The 12,842-nt window shown below is 41.1% G+C and overlaps 1 protein-coding gene across 2 annotated transcripts in view; it reads right to left on the bottom strand.

The window, feature by feature from the left end:
- Positions 1-12,842, bottom strand: part of ALDH1A3 (aldehyde dehydrogenase 1 family member A3) — a 203,244-nt gene that overhangs the window by 57,766 nt on the left and 132,636 nt on the right. For both annotated transcript variants that reach the window (XM_069222799.1, XM_069222800.1), the window contains exons 9-10: positions 11,041-11,225; positions 675-839 (exon numbers count right to left, since the gene is read on the bottom strand). In XM_069222799.1, the coding sequence (XP_069078900.1) occupies positions 675-839; positions 11,041-11,225 (350 nt within the window). The remainder of the gene's footprint in view (positions 1-674; positions 840-11,040; positions 11,226-12,842) is intronic.

Genomic DNA, 12,842 nt, shown 5'->3' with positions numbered 1-12,842 from the left:
GTGCCACGCCATTAGGTTCATACTGCTTGGAACAGTGGGGATCCGAAGTCAAGGAATCCAGGGGATCGATGTCTAATTATCGTGGAATTGATCAGGGCTCCCCAGCAGGGAGGCGGGGGGGGGGGGGGGGGGGGGGCAGAGGTTGCGAGGCCGGGCCGAAAGCCAAACCCTGATGCTAAATGCCGACAGCTGCTCAAACCCAACCTGCTGTTTCCAGCCCATTGTGTGAAATTGATGGCCATTCGTGGAGTCTTTGGAGTTCCTCCCTGCTATGGGTTACCTTATCCTTGTAAAAAGCAAGTGATGCTGATCAAAACATTCAGACTGATATCAGAGCCGATGCGAGAGTGATTATTTTTTCTAGGGCTGAGGGCGTATGTTCTCTCTAGTCAAATAATGTGGCGTATCTTCTAGGCATCAGATGGCTCCAAGCCAGGCAGCCAAGTATTCTCATCTGGAGATTAAGTTTGGAAACTGAGATTTTTGTTTATTCCTGGAGTACGCAGACCCTGTGGTCCTGTAATGTGGAACGTGACATATAACTCGTACTTTAGCAGCCTGTGTTTGCACAAGAAGAACACCTCTTCCTTTGTGCTAACACATGGAGCCAATGATAACAATGCACTGAGTTCATTCACACAACAAGGCCAAGTATTCGATTCTGTGGCAGGTACCTCTTCCTTGGCGATCCGCATACTGTCCGTCACCTCGGAGAACACGGTGGGCTTTATGAAGAGCCCTCTCTCGGTCAGGGCAGAACCCCCATATTCCAGCTTAGCTCCTTCTCTCTTACCGCTGTCAATCAGCTCAAGCACTTTATCAAACTGTGCTTTGTCGATCTACAAGGCAAAAAAAAGGAAAGAGAATGCAGTCAAAACATCACACGTTAGTGCTATTAATGTGTTTCGATATATTAGCGCTTGGTGACACAGTGCTGGAGACTCAAAACAATGTAAGTGAAGATTTTACTGTCACAAAGTACTATTATGGTACTTACTTTAGTAACATCGGAATAAAGAAAGTAAGGATCAACTCACAGGTCGTAAGCCTCAAAGTGCACACAGACAAGCAAATTTCAGTACAGTGAGAGCTGTATTTGCTAGTCTTGTGTGTTTGAGAGAATTGTACCTCATTGTGGCACCTCTCAGAGAGAACATCTGCTGTGGATTGCAAGTCAAGATTTTCAATCGCAGGAGGGCACGTTTTTTAGCGTTCAAGGTTGGGAAATCGATTATCATTAAATTTGATTGTAATAACAACTGCGTTTAGAGGCAGCAGAAATGTGGCATGAAGCTTACATAAGTTTACTTTATTGTTCATTGTGACACTGCGATATATTGTGGCTGATTGGTTTGCAACATCAATCTTTCACGAAATCACCTACTGCCCTGGTACACTAAGGTCAATAGTGAGTTAGGAGTAAATATGTGTGGAGATTACGATTACCAACCGGTATCTCTGCACATTTTGTTTTCTAATATGAGTTAAACCCTATCGAATTGGGAATAACTGCAGTCCCAGATTTACCAGGCAGAATGCCACCTGGTATTCCCTTTCCATGGTGTTTGACGCCCACAGTTTACACATACTCTCAGCAGGTAGTAAATGTGTCTGGGTTGGGGCTGGTATAAGGTGGAATTGTAGGATGTGAGGGGGGGCTAATGAAGAGGATACGGTTGATGGCTTGGAGGAGCATTACACGTGCCACCGTGCCCTGAAGGTGATTTGGTGTGGGCCAGAGAACAGGTACAGCCCTTTCCCAAGACAATTTTTCCAGCTGGTAAAATATTGTCAGTTGTTCCAGCACCCGGTAAATCCGGGCACAGGAGCAATAGTCCACTCATGAGTAAGCTGACCGGTATTCATCTAGAGATTTGTGCTCCACCGATCTCATAATCAGGGCCTAATGAAGATTAAGTTTAAGATTTTATACCACTGTGCTTCAAGCCATTCATAAATATTTTGATTATGAAACGCTGTAAGTTTTTATGAATGTGGGTTTTGAGATACTACATATGTATCAGTCCATCTTATGCGCCGTCTCTAGATGATCATCAGTCCTGCTCCCATACCGCCTCTAGATGCGGTGCAGTTCTTTTAAATGTGAAACAATCGTGATCAGGTGCTTCCGCTAGATGTGCATCAGTCCTGCTCAGGTGCTGCCTCTAGATGTGCATCAGTCCTGCTCAGGAGCTGCATCTAAATGTGTATCAGTTCTGCTCAGGTGATTCTTCTATGCATGCATCAGTCCTGCTCATGCGCTGCCTCTAGATGTGCAGCAGTCCTGCTCTGGTGCTGCATATAGATGCGCATCAGTCGCGATCAGGTGCTGCCTGCAGATGCACTGCAGTTCCTTTAAATTTGATACAGTTGTGATCAGGTGCTGGCTGTAGATATGCATCAGTCCTGCTCAGGTGCTGCTTCTAGCTGTGCATCAGTCCTGCTTAGGTGCTGCCTCTAGATGTGCATCAGTCCTGTTCATGCGTTGACTTTAGATGTACATCAGGCCTGCTCATGCGCTGCCTCTAGGTGTGCACCAGTCTCGCTCAAGTGCTGCTTCTATGCATGCGTCAGTGCTAGTCATGCGCTTCCTCTAGGTGTGCATCAGTCCTTCTCATGCTCTGCCTTTAGGTGTGCATCAGTCCTGTTCAGGTACTGGCTCTAGATGTGCATCAGTCCTGTTCATGCATTGCCTTTAAATGCACATCAGTCCTGCTCATATGCTGCCTCTAGGTGTGGATGAGCCCTTCACATGTGCTACCTCTACATGTGCATGAGTCCTGTGCATGATCTGCCTTTAGGTGTGCATCTGTCCTACTCATGCTCTACCCCTAGATACACATCAGTCCTGCACATGCCCTGCTTCTAAATTTGTATCAGTCTTGCACATGTGCTGCTTTTACATGAGCTTGAGTCTTGTGCATGATCCGCCTGCAGGTGTGCATCAGTCCTGCCAATGTACTACCTCTAGATTCGCATCAATCTTGTACATGCACTGCTTCTAGATTTGTATCAGTCCTGCACATGTGCTGCTTCTACATGTGCATGAGTCCTGTTCATGCTCTGCCTTTAGATGTGCATTAGTTCTGCTCATGCTCTGACTTTAGGTGTGCATCAGTCCTGCATGTGCTGCTTCTACATGTGCATCAGTCCTGCTCATACGTTGCTTCTGCATGTGTATCAGTCCTGCTCATGTGCTGCCTCTATATGTGCATCAGTCCTGCATATGTGCTGCTTCTGCATGTGCATCAGTCCTGCTGTGCCTTTGAGTGTGCATCAGTCCTGCTCTCCCTTTAAATGCGCATCAGTCCTTCATAGCTGCTACCTTTAGATATGGATGAGAACTTCTCAGGCATTGGTATTAGATTGCATTAGTATTGCTCAGACGCCGCATCAACATGTGCGGTTCAAAGAAAGTTGGGATTGTGTTCCCTCAAGGTCAAAAAGGGTAGCACTGTAAATTTAAAATTCAAAGAAACACCCCATTATTTGACGTTTAGGAACTGAAACTAAAACGCATTAATTGTATTTGCTTAGGTTACATGATACTTTGTAATCAGTTCTTTTGCAGCAATTACAAAATTAAAAAACAGAAATGCATTTGTAATTTTAAGCATTAGGCATTAACTATGACCACTAATTAAAATATCTTTGATAAAATGTATAAACAGTTTATTGAGTGCCAACCATCTCGTGCATCTTAAAATCAAATCATTCTCTCCTCTCTCTGTCTTGAGACAGCCAAATAAGCTGTTATTTCGAGCCATTATAGCCAGTTTACATCTGCCAACTGGTCTGAGACCACCAGACCATTTCACACAGGTGTGACCAAAAAAGTGACTGCCAACAAATTGCCGATTCGAAATAAGAAGCGTCAGAGACAATGCTCCATAAACCTGTCAGATTGTTGAACTATATTTACAGATAATATGTAAATTCAAATGTAATCCCTAATTTGAGAGAGAAACAGAGAGATAGATAATGTCCCTTCTTCGTCACCTTCATCATGGTATACACTATCATCTTAAGTATTTTGGGGGAACCAGGCAACACATACCTTAGGGCCCCCTCTTCGGATTAACAGTGTGTTTTATTACTGTTTTCAGCTAATTCAAATCCCATGATACCAAACAATTTTGAACAATGTATGAAAGGTTTCAGTGGAGATATAGATGGGAGGTGGAGAGAAAGTTTATTTCACTGGGGACCCTGGCCCATTACCTACTCTGCACATGCCTTCAGAACGTTGGCATAAGTTGTCTACTGTGAGTTAAATGTGAGACAGTTGACACACTCTATATTTTTCTCCTCTTCTCCCCCTCTTTACCAGTGGCGACTGCCACTGAATGGGGTTGGTGGGGGGAATAAAAAACAAAAATGAACACTTACCTGCCCTGTCAGGGGACAGGTTTGTCTCTCGTCCGTCCTCGTCCTGAGCTGTCTCATCGTCTTGCAGGCACCGCATTCCCCTAAGCCTATCATGACGCTGCTGTCACCAGCATGACAGCAGCGCTGTAATTAATGTGAGCGACCTGGTTCAATGCTCACACAAGGAGTGGGGCCCAGTGCACTTTCTCCGCTGGGCTGTGCAATACAGCCGGGTGGAGCAATGCTAAGTGCTCATGTCTGTTTGGCCATCTCAACACTGTCTGTTAAACAGACATGCACACTTATGATGAACATACCACTCCTCCTCCAGCTGTCCTCCAGCCCAGCGCCGCCATGCCCTAACCGTGCCCCAGATGAAAAATAAAATGATAATAAAATTGCGTTATTAGCATTTTATTTTTCCTTTTTCCTGAAAACAGTGGGATGACGCTCCTCCACCTTAGCAAAGGAGCTGCTGCTGCTCTCTTCATTTTTTTCTGGGATGAGTTGACACATGCACTTAGCAGTAGGTGAACATTTCATGTTACCTATAGACCATTTCTGCACCCCAGATAGATTAATAATGAGATATAAAATGGGAAGTGACAGACTGATTTGCTCATCGCATGTTCCTCTAAATAGACCCTGAGATTTTGGGAACTGGATAGATTATTTTTAGGTACTGAAGTTTCTAAGGGAGATTTGAATTTCCAAGGACACAAATGCTAGTGATCGTTTGGGATTGTGTGTTTCGGGCAGTAGAGCAACATGCTTCAGGACAAGAATTGTTAGACTGAGTGGCCAACTTTTAGGAGTGCTGCCTAAGGATGAAGTGGATTTTATGGCAAGACCGGAGGTCAACGTAATGCCTAAGACTCTTTAGTTGCCACATTAAGCAGCTTTTTCAAAGCAAAATAATAATTAGGAGCAATATTGCAGAATTAGAACACTAAAGCCCATGAAACATATATGCACTGCAGCCCTTCCTCTTTTCATTACTGCTTCATGACAGGAGATCAGCTTGTTCCCTGTACTTGTCAGATCTATAACAGAGATGTAAGAGTTTGGAACGAGTGTGAGAGCTGGGCATCATTTGGACTTTGAATAATACCTTTGTCTTCAAAGGGTTTGTGCTATTGTTTGGATAACGCTTTAACAAACAATGATGGAACAACTGATAGTTGGACACAGGTTGGGTGAGGAGAGTGAGAAGAAGGTTTTCTTTAGGAAATTGGTGAATTAACTATTGCATATAAAGATGACTGAGGCTGCAGCAGATGCTTTTAACCCCTCTGGAGAAGTTGTACAAGAGCAAATTATAAGTAGGCTGGTCCAGCAAGCAGGTGGACGAGTATGTAAAGGGGGGAAAATGCATTCTGCTTTGGGCAAGAGGAGATTGGTTGATCACTCAGGTGAAGAGTATTGATCACTTATAGAGGATGATTGTGAGGAGCATAAATAAGAGGCAAGAGATTGAGGAACGAAAGACATGTGGAGAAAGAGGATATGAGGAAGAAATATTTTTATTATACCAATGTTGATGTGCTAGTGGTATCCTTTGTGGCACAATTGTCTGTGTCCCTAGTGGCACAAATGAGAATCAGGGGAAACCTGATTATATTGACGCACCACATTACTGTAGTAAGAACAAGAGCTTGGATGGGGTTGACAAATATGTCTTTAGAAGGAGATGGATGGAATAGGAGTTTGGAGGAGTATTTGGTTTAGTGGCCTATAAGAGATTATTTGGGGGAGTTAATGTTTAATCCTTCTGATATTCATCACCTACGAAGCACAGACTTGCAGCAGTTAGCCCATGTCATTACTTTTTGGATAAGACGGCCTGTTTTTTGTGAAAACTTGGAGGATGATCATATGCGATTATTGATTGTTTCAGTGTGTGGCCTTGTGATTCAATCTGCAAGAGAATGGTGGCAGGAGAGAAAGTGGAATATGATAATGCCTATGCAGGAGAAAAAGCATCACAAATGTTAGAGAAATGGAGTGGTTTTGCGGGTGCCAGAAGAGTCAAAAACCTATGTGAGTTTCAAAGGACAGGAGGTGACGTTTGGCAATAAATCTAAGAAATCTCAACTGGTTTGTGGAATATCATCATTTCAAGCTAAAGAGGGTCCATCTCTTAAGAAAGAGCTTTCAGAAGGGAGATTGGTTAGTAAAATTGTATCTGAAGGAGGCCTATTTTTCAGTTCCCAAGGATAGCGACTGCCAGAGTTATCTCTAATTCAGGTGAGCTGTTAGTTTCTGTAAGTTCTTTTGTCTTCTGATTCACCATACTATAGCATCATGTGGTTTCACAAATGTTCGGGCAGCAGCTCGTTTGAGAGAGAGAGGGTTTAAGACCAATTATGTTCTTGGATGATATTATGATTAATTCTCAAGTGTGAGGAGCTGAAATGTCAGCTACTGCTGAATATAAATTGGTTGCAGAACTTAGATTTTCTGATGAACTGCTAAGAATTGACTTTGGTACCAAACAGGCAACTGGAAATTTGAGGTTTTGAGATCAGTACTGTGGAAGCAATGTTGTGTCTTTCACACAGGAAAGTGAAATTGATTAAGTTAGAGATTTGTTTGTTGAGCCAAGAATAGTTTATCGTAAGTATGCTTGCAATGCTGTTAGGATTTCAGTCTTTATCCATTTAAACATCTGTTTCCAGGTACCCTTCATTACAGGTGTTGCCAATGTCCAGTGGATGGGCTATTTTTGGTGTGACTTCAGAGTATGGTGTGAAGTCAGATGCAAGAGAATTTGGCAGAGGGGAATGTATTTGCAGTTTGGAAACTGAAGGGAATTGGATGAAGGAACAGAGGAAGTTCCATGTAAATTGTTTGGCATTGAAGACAGGACTGTTTTCTCAATAGAGTTTTTCACTGCAGGTAGACAGATGTGTGAATCTCCTGAAGATGAACAACATATCTATAGTTCATTATATAAATCGATTAGGAACAAGCAGGCCCAAGGAGCTCTCAGAATTAGCAAAGGAGCTCTGACATTATTCTCTGGAGCACATTATTTCTACAAGGGCAGATTATCTAACAAGGCAGGAGAATATGAAAGCCTGCTGAAATTTGATAGAGTTAAGGGATTGTAACACTTGGAGGTTGAATAAGGAAGTACTTAACAGGATTCAGGAAATTTGAGGACATCTCAGGATACATCTTTTTGCTTCAAGGTTGAGTGCTCAGCTTCTGAAGTATTTCAGCTGGAGATTGGAGTCAAGTGCAGAGGCGGTAGATGCTTTTCTGCAAGTTTAGAGGTATCTGAGCGGGTAGATGTTCCTGCCATTTGTAATGACTCAGAAAGTTCTGATGATAGTTAGGAAGTAGAGGTGCCAGGTAATTTTAGTGAAAATCTTTTGGGCCAGTCAGCCTTGGTTTCTGGGAGTGATGGAAATTGCAGAGGTGGAACCCTTATTGATGCCCTCACAGCCACATTTGCTTTTCTGTTTAAATGGAGAAAAACATCCAGTAGTGGCAGGGGTGGTGAGCTATCCAGGACAGTTGCACAGTTTTTTCGGCCTTTTGGAAGAGGCTCATAGGTTACTCAATGAGTCTTGTGCCCATGGAACAAGGCCAAGATATAAAAGTTAATGGCATGCATGGGTTCATTAGTGAGGATTTTGAATCTTCTGGAAACATCTTCAGTAGAATTGCAAATTTCCTTTCTCATCTTTATTACAGGAAAATAAGAGATCTCTAGTGTCGGCTGGCAGCATTTAATTGGAAGGCAAAACCTTTTAATTTTTTTAAAACTGAATTATTTATTGAAATAGACAGGTAGAAAGGATCTCTGACATCAAAATTCAATATAGTTGCATGATACAAACAAAACTGTACATACAGCCCCTAATTTGTTCATATTGTCTCCTCTAGGTTTTGCACAGTTGACCCATCCTCCTGAATGCTCCAAAACGTCGTGATCGCCCCTATTCGGTGTGCGTAGAGTTCTTCTCTTACATGTACTTGTTTCATCTTCTGTCCCCAAAGGTTGTATGGTGGAGGTATTGTAGTTCTCCATTGTTGTAAAATGAATGACTTTGCAATTAGGGATTCAATGAAAAAGAGCAGTTTTTGCCATACAGAATTTTTTTTACAGCTGGGGATTCCAAAAAGAACCACCAGGGATTCTGGGACTATACATACCTGCAATTTAGTGGTAAGCCACTGAAAAACGTTCTCCAAGAAATCTGCTAATACAGGGCAACACCTTTGATAATTACCACTTTGGTTTATAGGGTCATGAAAGGCAGCAGGTTAATATATCTGATATATCCTAACTATGATTGACTTTGGGATGTGAATTCGGTCCTAAATTTGTTTGAAAATTGACATTGGAACAAGTTTTTGATCTTGAGATAGTGGACTATGAAATTGGAAACTTTGCTTTTCTTTGGTATCTTTTAGGAGAGTATCAGATGTCCATGCTTTGGAGGTGTCTAATAGACGTATGTACCAGATAGCATTAGGTTTCATGATGAGTTCTTAAATTTTCTCTCCGATTTTTTTTTTTAAGCATCCGAAGTTTTGTGTGGTACAATGTTTGTAGAATAAGAGAGTGGCATGAGTTTCATAACGATTGAGAGGATCAATTGCTTTGTCATTTGTGAAGCCGTTTGGAGGAGTGCCAGAAACAATCATTGCTATGTGGGTTAGAGCAGTGATGGATATTTCCGGTGTGGATATGAGTAAGATTTCTGATTATTTAATGAGAAGGGCTATTGCTGCTAAAACATTTTTTGGGGAAGGATGGTTACAGGGTATTTTGGGAGCAGCAGATTGGTGTGATGCTTCAGTGTTTGCCTGTTTTTATTTGAAGTCTGTAGAGCATGTATTAAATGCAGCTTTAAGGAGCCTTGAACAAAGGCAGCATCTGTATTGTTATAAAATGTAGATTCTCTAAATGTTAGAGTGAGAGAATGTAGATCTTATCAGAGACATAGACACTTCCACCTTAGGGGACAGGTTTAGAATAAAAAAAAAAAAAGATAGGAAGGATTTAAATGACCTTGTTAGAGTTAGTGGAAATTAAAATCTTGATGCTTGGATATTGGAATTTAGTGTTGCAAGTTTGCACATTTGAGTTTTCTAAACTTAAATATTTTATCTTTGGATTTGTGATGGATGTGCAATGATACGCAAGGAGGATGAAGATAAGTTACTTATTGAGAAGTCCAACATCACTTAATTATTTAAAGACTTCCTCTTCAACTGTTCTTTGTTTTCTTCACAGAGCAGATTAAAAGAGGAGGGAATGTGGTGGTTATTTGTGTACATGGGCATCAGTACTCTACTTCTGGAAAGTAATTCTGGATCTTAAAAGGCTGCTTAGAATGGCAATTAAAGAGACCCTGCATAATTTTTGCATTTGTGTCTTTCATAGAAACCTAATTCTCTCATCTTAACTCTTGGATAATCTAGATTTTAATTCATATTTCACATATCAGGGAAGTCTAAAATGACTAGTCAAACTTAGCAGCAGGAGGAAAACACAATGCTCATAACAGCATCACTTTTTCTATCATACCAACTCTAAAACAAATCCCATCAAGGCCCAGTACGAACCAACACTTTTCCATGGCAGTGCTTTAGTGCCTGTTCAGGGATATGAAGCACTATATCAATTGATTGTGATGGAATAAGCATACATCACAATGTAGATCATCAAGCCATGCTAGTAAGAAATGTGATTGAAGTCAGATAGAAACATTTGGTGAGGATCACACTAGTAAGATGGATTTATGAGGTCTCATAGAAAAACAGGCTTATAACCAGCAGTCCCCTGGCTTTCTCAACCTCTGGTAACACAGCCAGAGTGAATGCAAAGTGACAATTATTGAACTGATTTTGTATTTGGAATCCTAGGTCAGACTCCCAACTTAGATGATCTACCGCACAGCCCAGAAAATAATTCAGTGGGCTCTGAATCTCATTCTGAACGGAAAGATATGGCTTTAATTTTGTGCTTCTATCTTAGCCCCCCTTCAAGGAAGATGCTCCAGTGCTTTCTGGATCTCAATCTACATGGAAAGACATGCTGTGATTGTGTACCTTAGCTTTAACCCTTTTGATATGTTGGGTGATGGGCATCAACATTATTTGGTATTGTGGTTGTTTATTCTAGTTTTCTTTGCAGCCTGAAAACGGTCTTCTTCTTGCATCAAACAGAGAGCTCCAATAGGAACAATAAGTCAGAAGTAAATAATGTAATTAACTATTTAGGCTATGAAGGCCTATCACATGGTTTGCACATGCAGTTATGTATTTATGGGCACTATAAAGACACGACTTTGGTCAGAAACGATGAATTCAAGTCGGGGTCCTTGATAACTCACAGTGTACTTTTTAACACAATTGTATATCTGTCTCCTTGTAATTCCCCTATACATATTAAGTGCTTACAAGCGGGGTACCCCTTATTAATAGAAAAGATAAATATAACAATGCTAGTGTTGGGTTTTATGCCTGCTGTAGTTACTTTTTATAACCTCCTTTCTAAACCTGTTTCACAAAAGTGATTCTCATTACAAAATACAGGTAGAATACAAGGATCTAATTTTTGTATCAACACTGCTTCATCAACAACAGATACTTGACAAGAACCTACCCCAATCAATGCACAAACATACACTTCTTCAACTACAATTAAGTTACCTGGGGCCCTTGTTCAGTTTTGGCATCCAGCGGATCTCCGAGAAGTCGCTTCTTGGCAAAGTCAACACTGCGCTTGACAAATTCATGGTAGATCTTCTCCTCGACAAAGACCCTGGAGGCTGCTGTGCAGCACTGCCCTTGGTTGAAGAAGGCTCCCTGGTGAGCACATTCCACAGCTTGTTCCACTGAAAATAGATCATCCTAGTTGTGTTAGTATGAGTGTGATGTGCCATACCTGTAGCCGGAGAATGGTATTATTTTACTTTGTCTATCTTAAAATTTGCACCCCACCTTCATCTTTTTCGTTTTCAACCCCAACCTCAAGGTGGGTGTGAAATAAAGGATAGTGGTAAAAAGCACCAAAAAAACCTATGTGTGCTGCTGCCATCAGTCATTTTCTGCTTAAACTAGCCTCCTGTTGGTACATTGCATGACATTTGTACACTTGGCATGCCTTTCTGTTCAGTTTTCTCAGTCAGTCACCATTTTGTGCAGTAGGCATTCTTATTACCAACACACTAAAAACATTACACACATTACATAAAAGGAAAATTTACCAATTTCATCCACCCTTTCTTTATAACCATCAAATGTAGAGACATACAGCCAATACTGGGCATACACACCCCCCCTCAGTGTATGATTCCAGCTTGCCCCTGCTTCTCCACAGAACATGTACTTAATAGTTGCCTCTCTATGTCTTTTCATAACTTGCAGCTTAGCAAGTGGGGTCATCTTTTTAAATGTTGACTCAGCTTAATGTATAGCTCTATTTGTACATATGGCAGGGTGTGATTGTTTTTGGTTTTGTTTTGTCAATTCATTTTTCTCTTTACACAGGACTCCCGATTGGCTAATATATCCTGGCTAGAACCAACAAACAACATGCTGTAGCTGGCCATAACTAGGTCTGTTTTTTTCAAGCTTGGGAAAAGGTACATTCTCAGCTTTTTCCTGTTTTCACCAGTATTGCATCAGCATCTTTTTACAACCATCTTCGGCAAATGTGACTTAATAGTAAGTGAAAAATGCTAATTATGGACTGAACGATAGGAGGCCAGCAGTGGGGAGGGAACACTTGGTAGAAAGTGTGGTGTTTTGGTCCATATAAGTTATCTACTTGAGGGCTCTTCCAATTACTATTTGTGATGAATGAATCACTGACAGAATATCAGAAACAAAAATATAGTATGGACAGAATATCATGTCAAAAATATCGAGGACCAAAAATCAAGCAGATAAGTTAAAGTATATATATTGTCAAGGTACATATATGTGGAGTTTAATCTAGTGAAACACTTACCTACAGAAGTCTTACCTTCACAATATTTTTGTCCTTGATACTCTTGACACAATATTTTGTCCCACAATATTTTTGTTTCCGATATTCTGACTAAACGTCGTGAGGAATTGTAGTGGCTTAGGGGGCTCCTATGTTAGTTCTTCTAGAAGAACAGTCACTGAAGCATCATAATCTTAAAGTGTCCAGTGCCTAAAATACTTTTTCCATACATGATATGAATCATGCAGCACTTACCAAGGACACTGGTACCATACGAAAAAAGGGTTCCATTCTTTCATCTTGAAGATGATCACGTTGCAAATCTCCTGCACATGTTGATTATGTCTCAGCCGTGGTAGCTGGGTGAGCTTCAGGCTTTTTCAGCTTTTCAAAAAATATTTTCTTTAATGTTTAATATCAGCGAGGCTAAAAACTGACTACATGAGGTTATACTGAGGACTTTTTTACCTATGTGAATTTGACAATTTTACAATAACAAGGGAGTTGACATGGGACGCCA

Source organism: Pleurodeles waltl, chromosome 3_1 (assembly GCF_031143425.1).
Source record: "Pleurodeles waltl isolate 20211129_DDA chromosome 3_1, aPleWal1.hap1.20221129, whole genome shotgun sequence".
In the NCBI taxonomy this organism is placed as follows: Eukaryota; Metazoa; Chordata; class Amphibia; order Caudata; family Salamandridae; genus Pleurodeles; species Pleurodeles waltl.
Note: the sequence above shows the minus strand (reverse complement) of the source record. Positions and strands in the feature narration are given on the sequence as shown.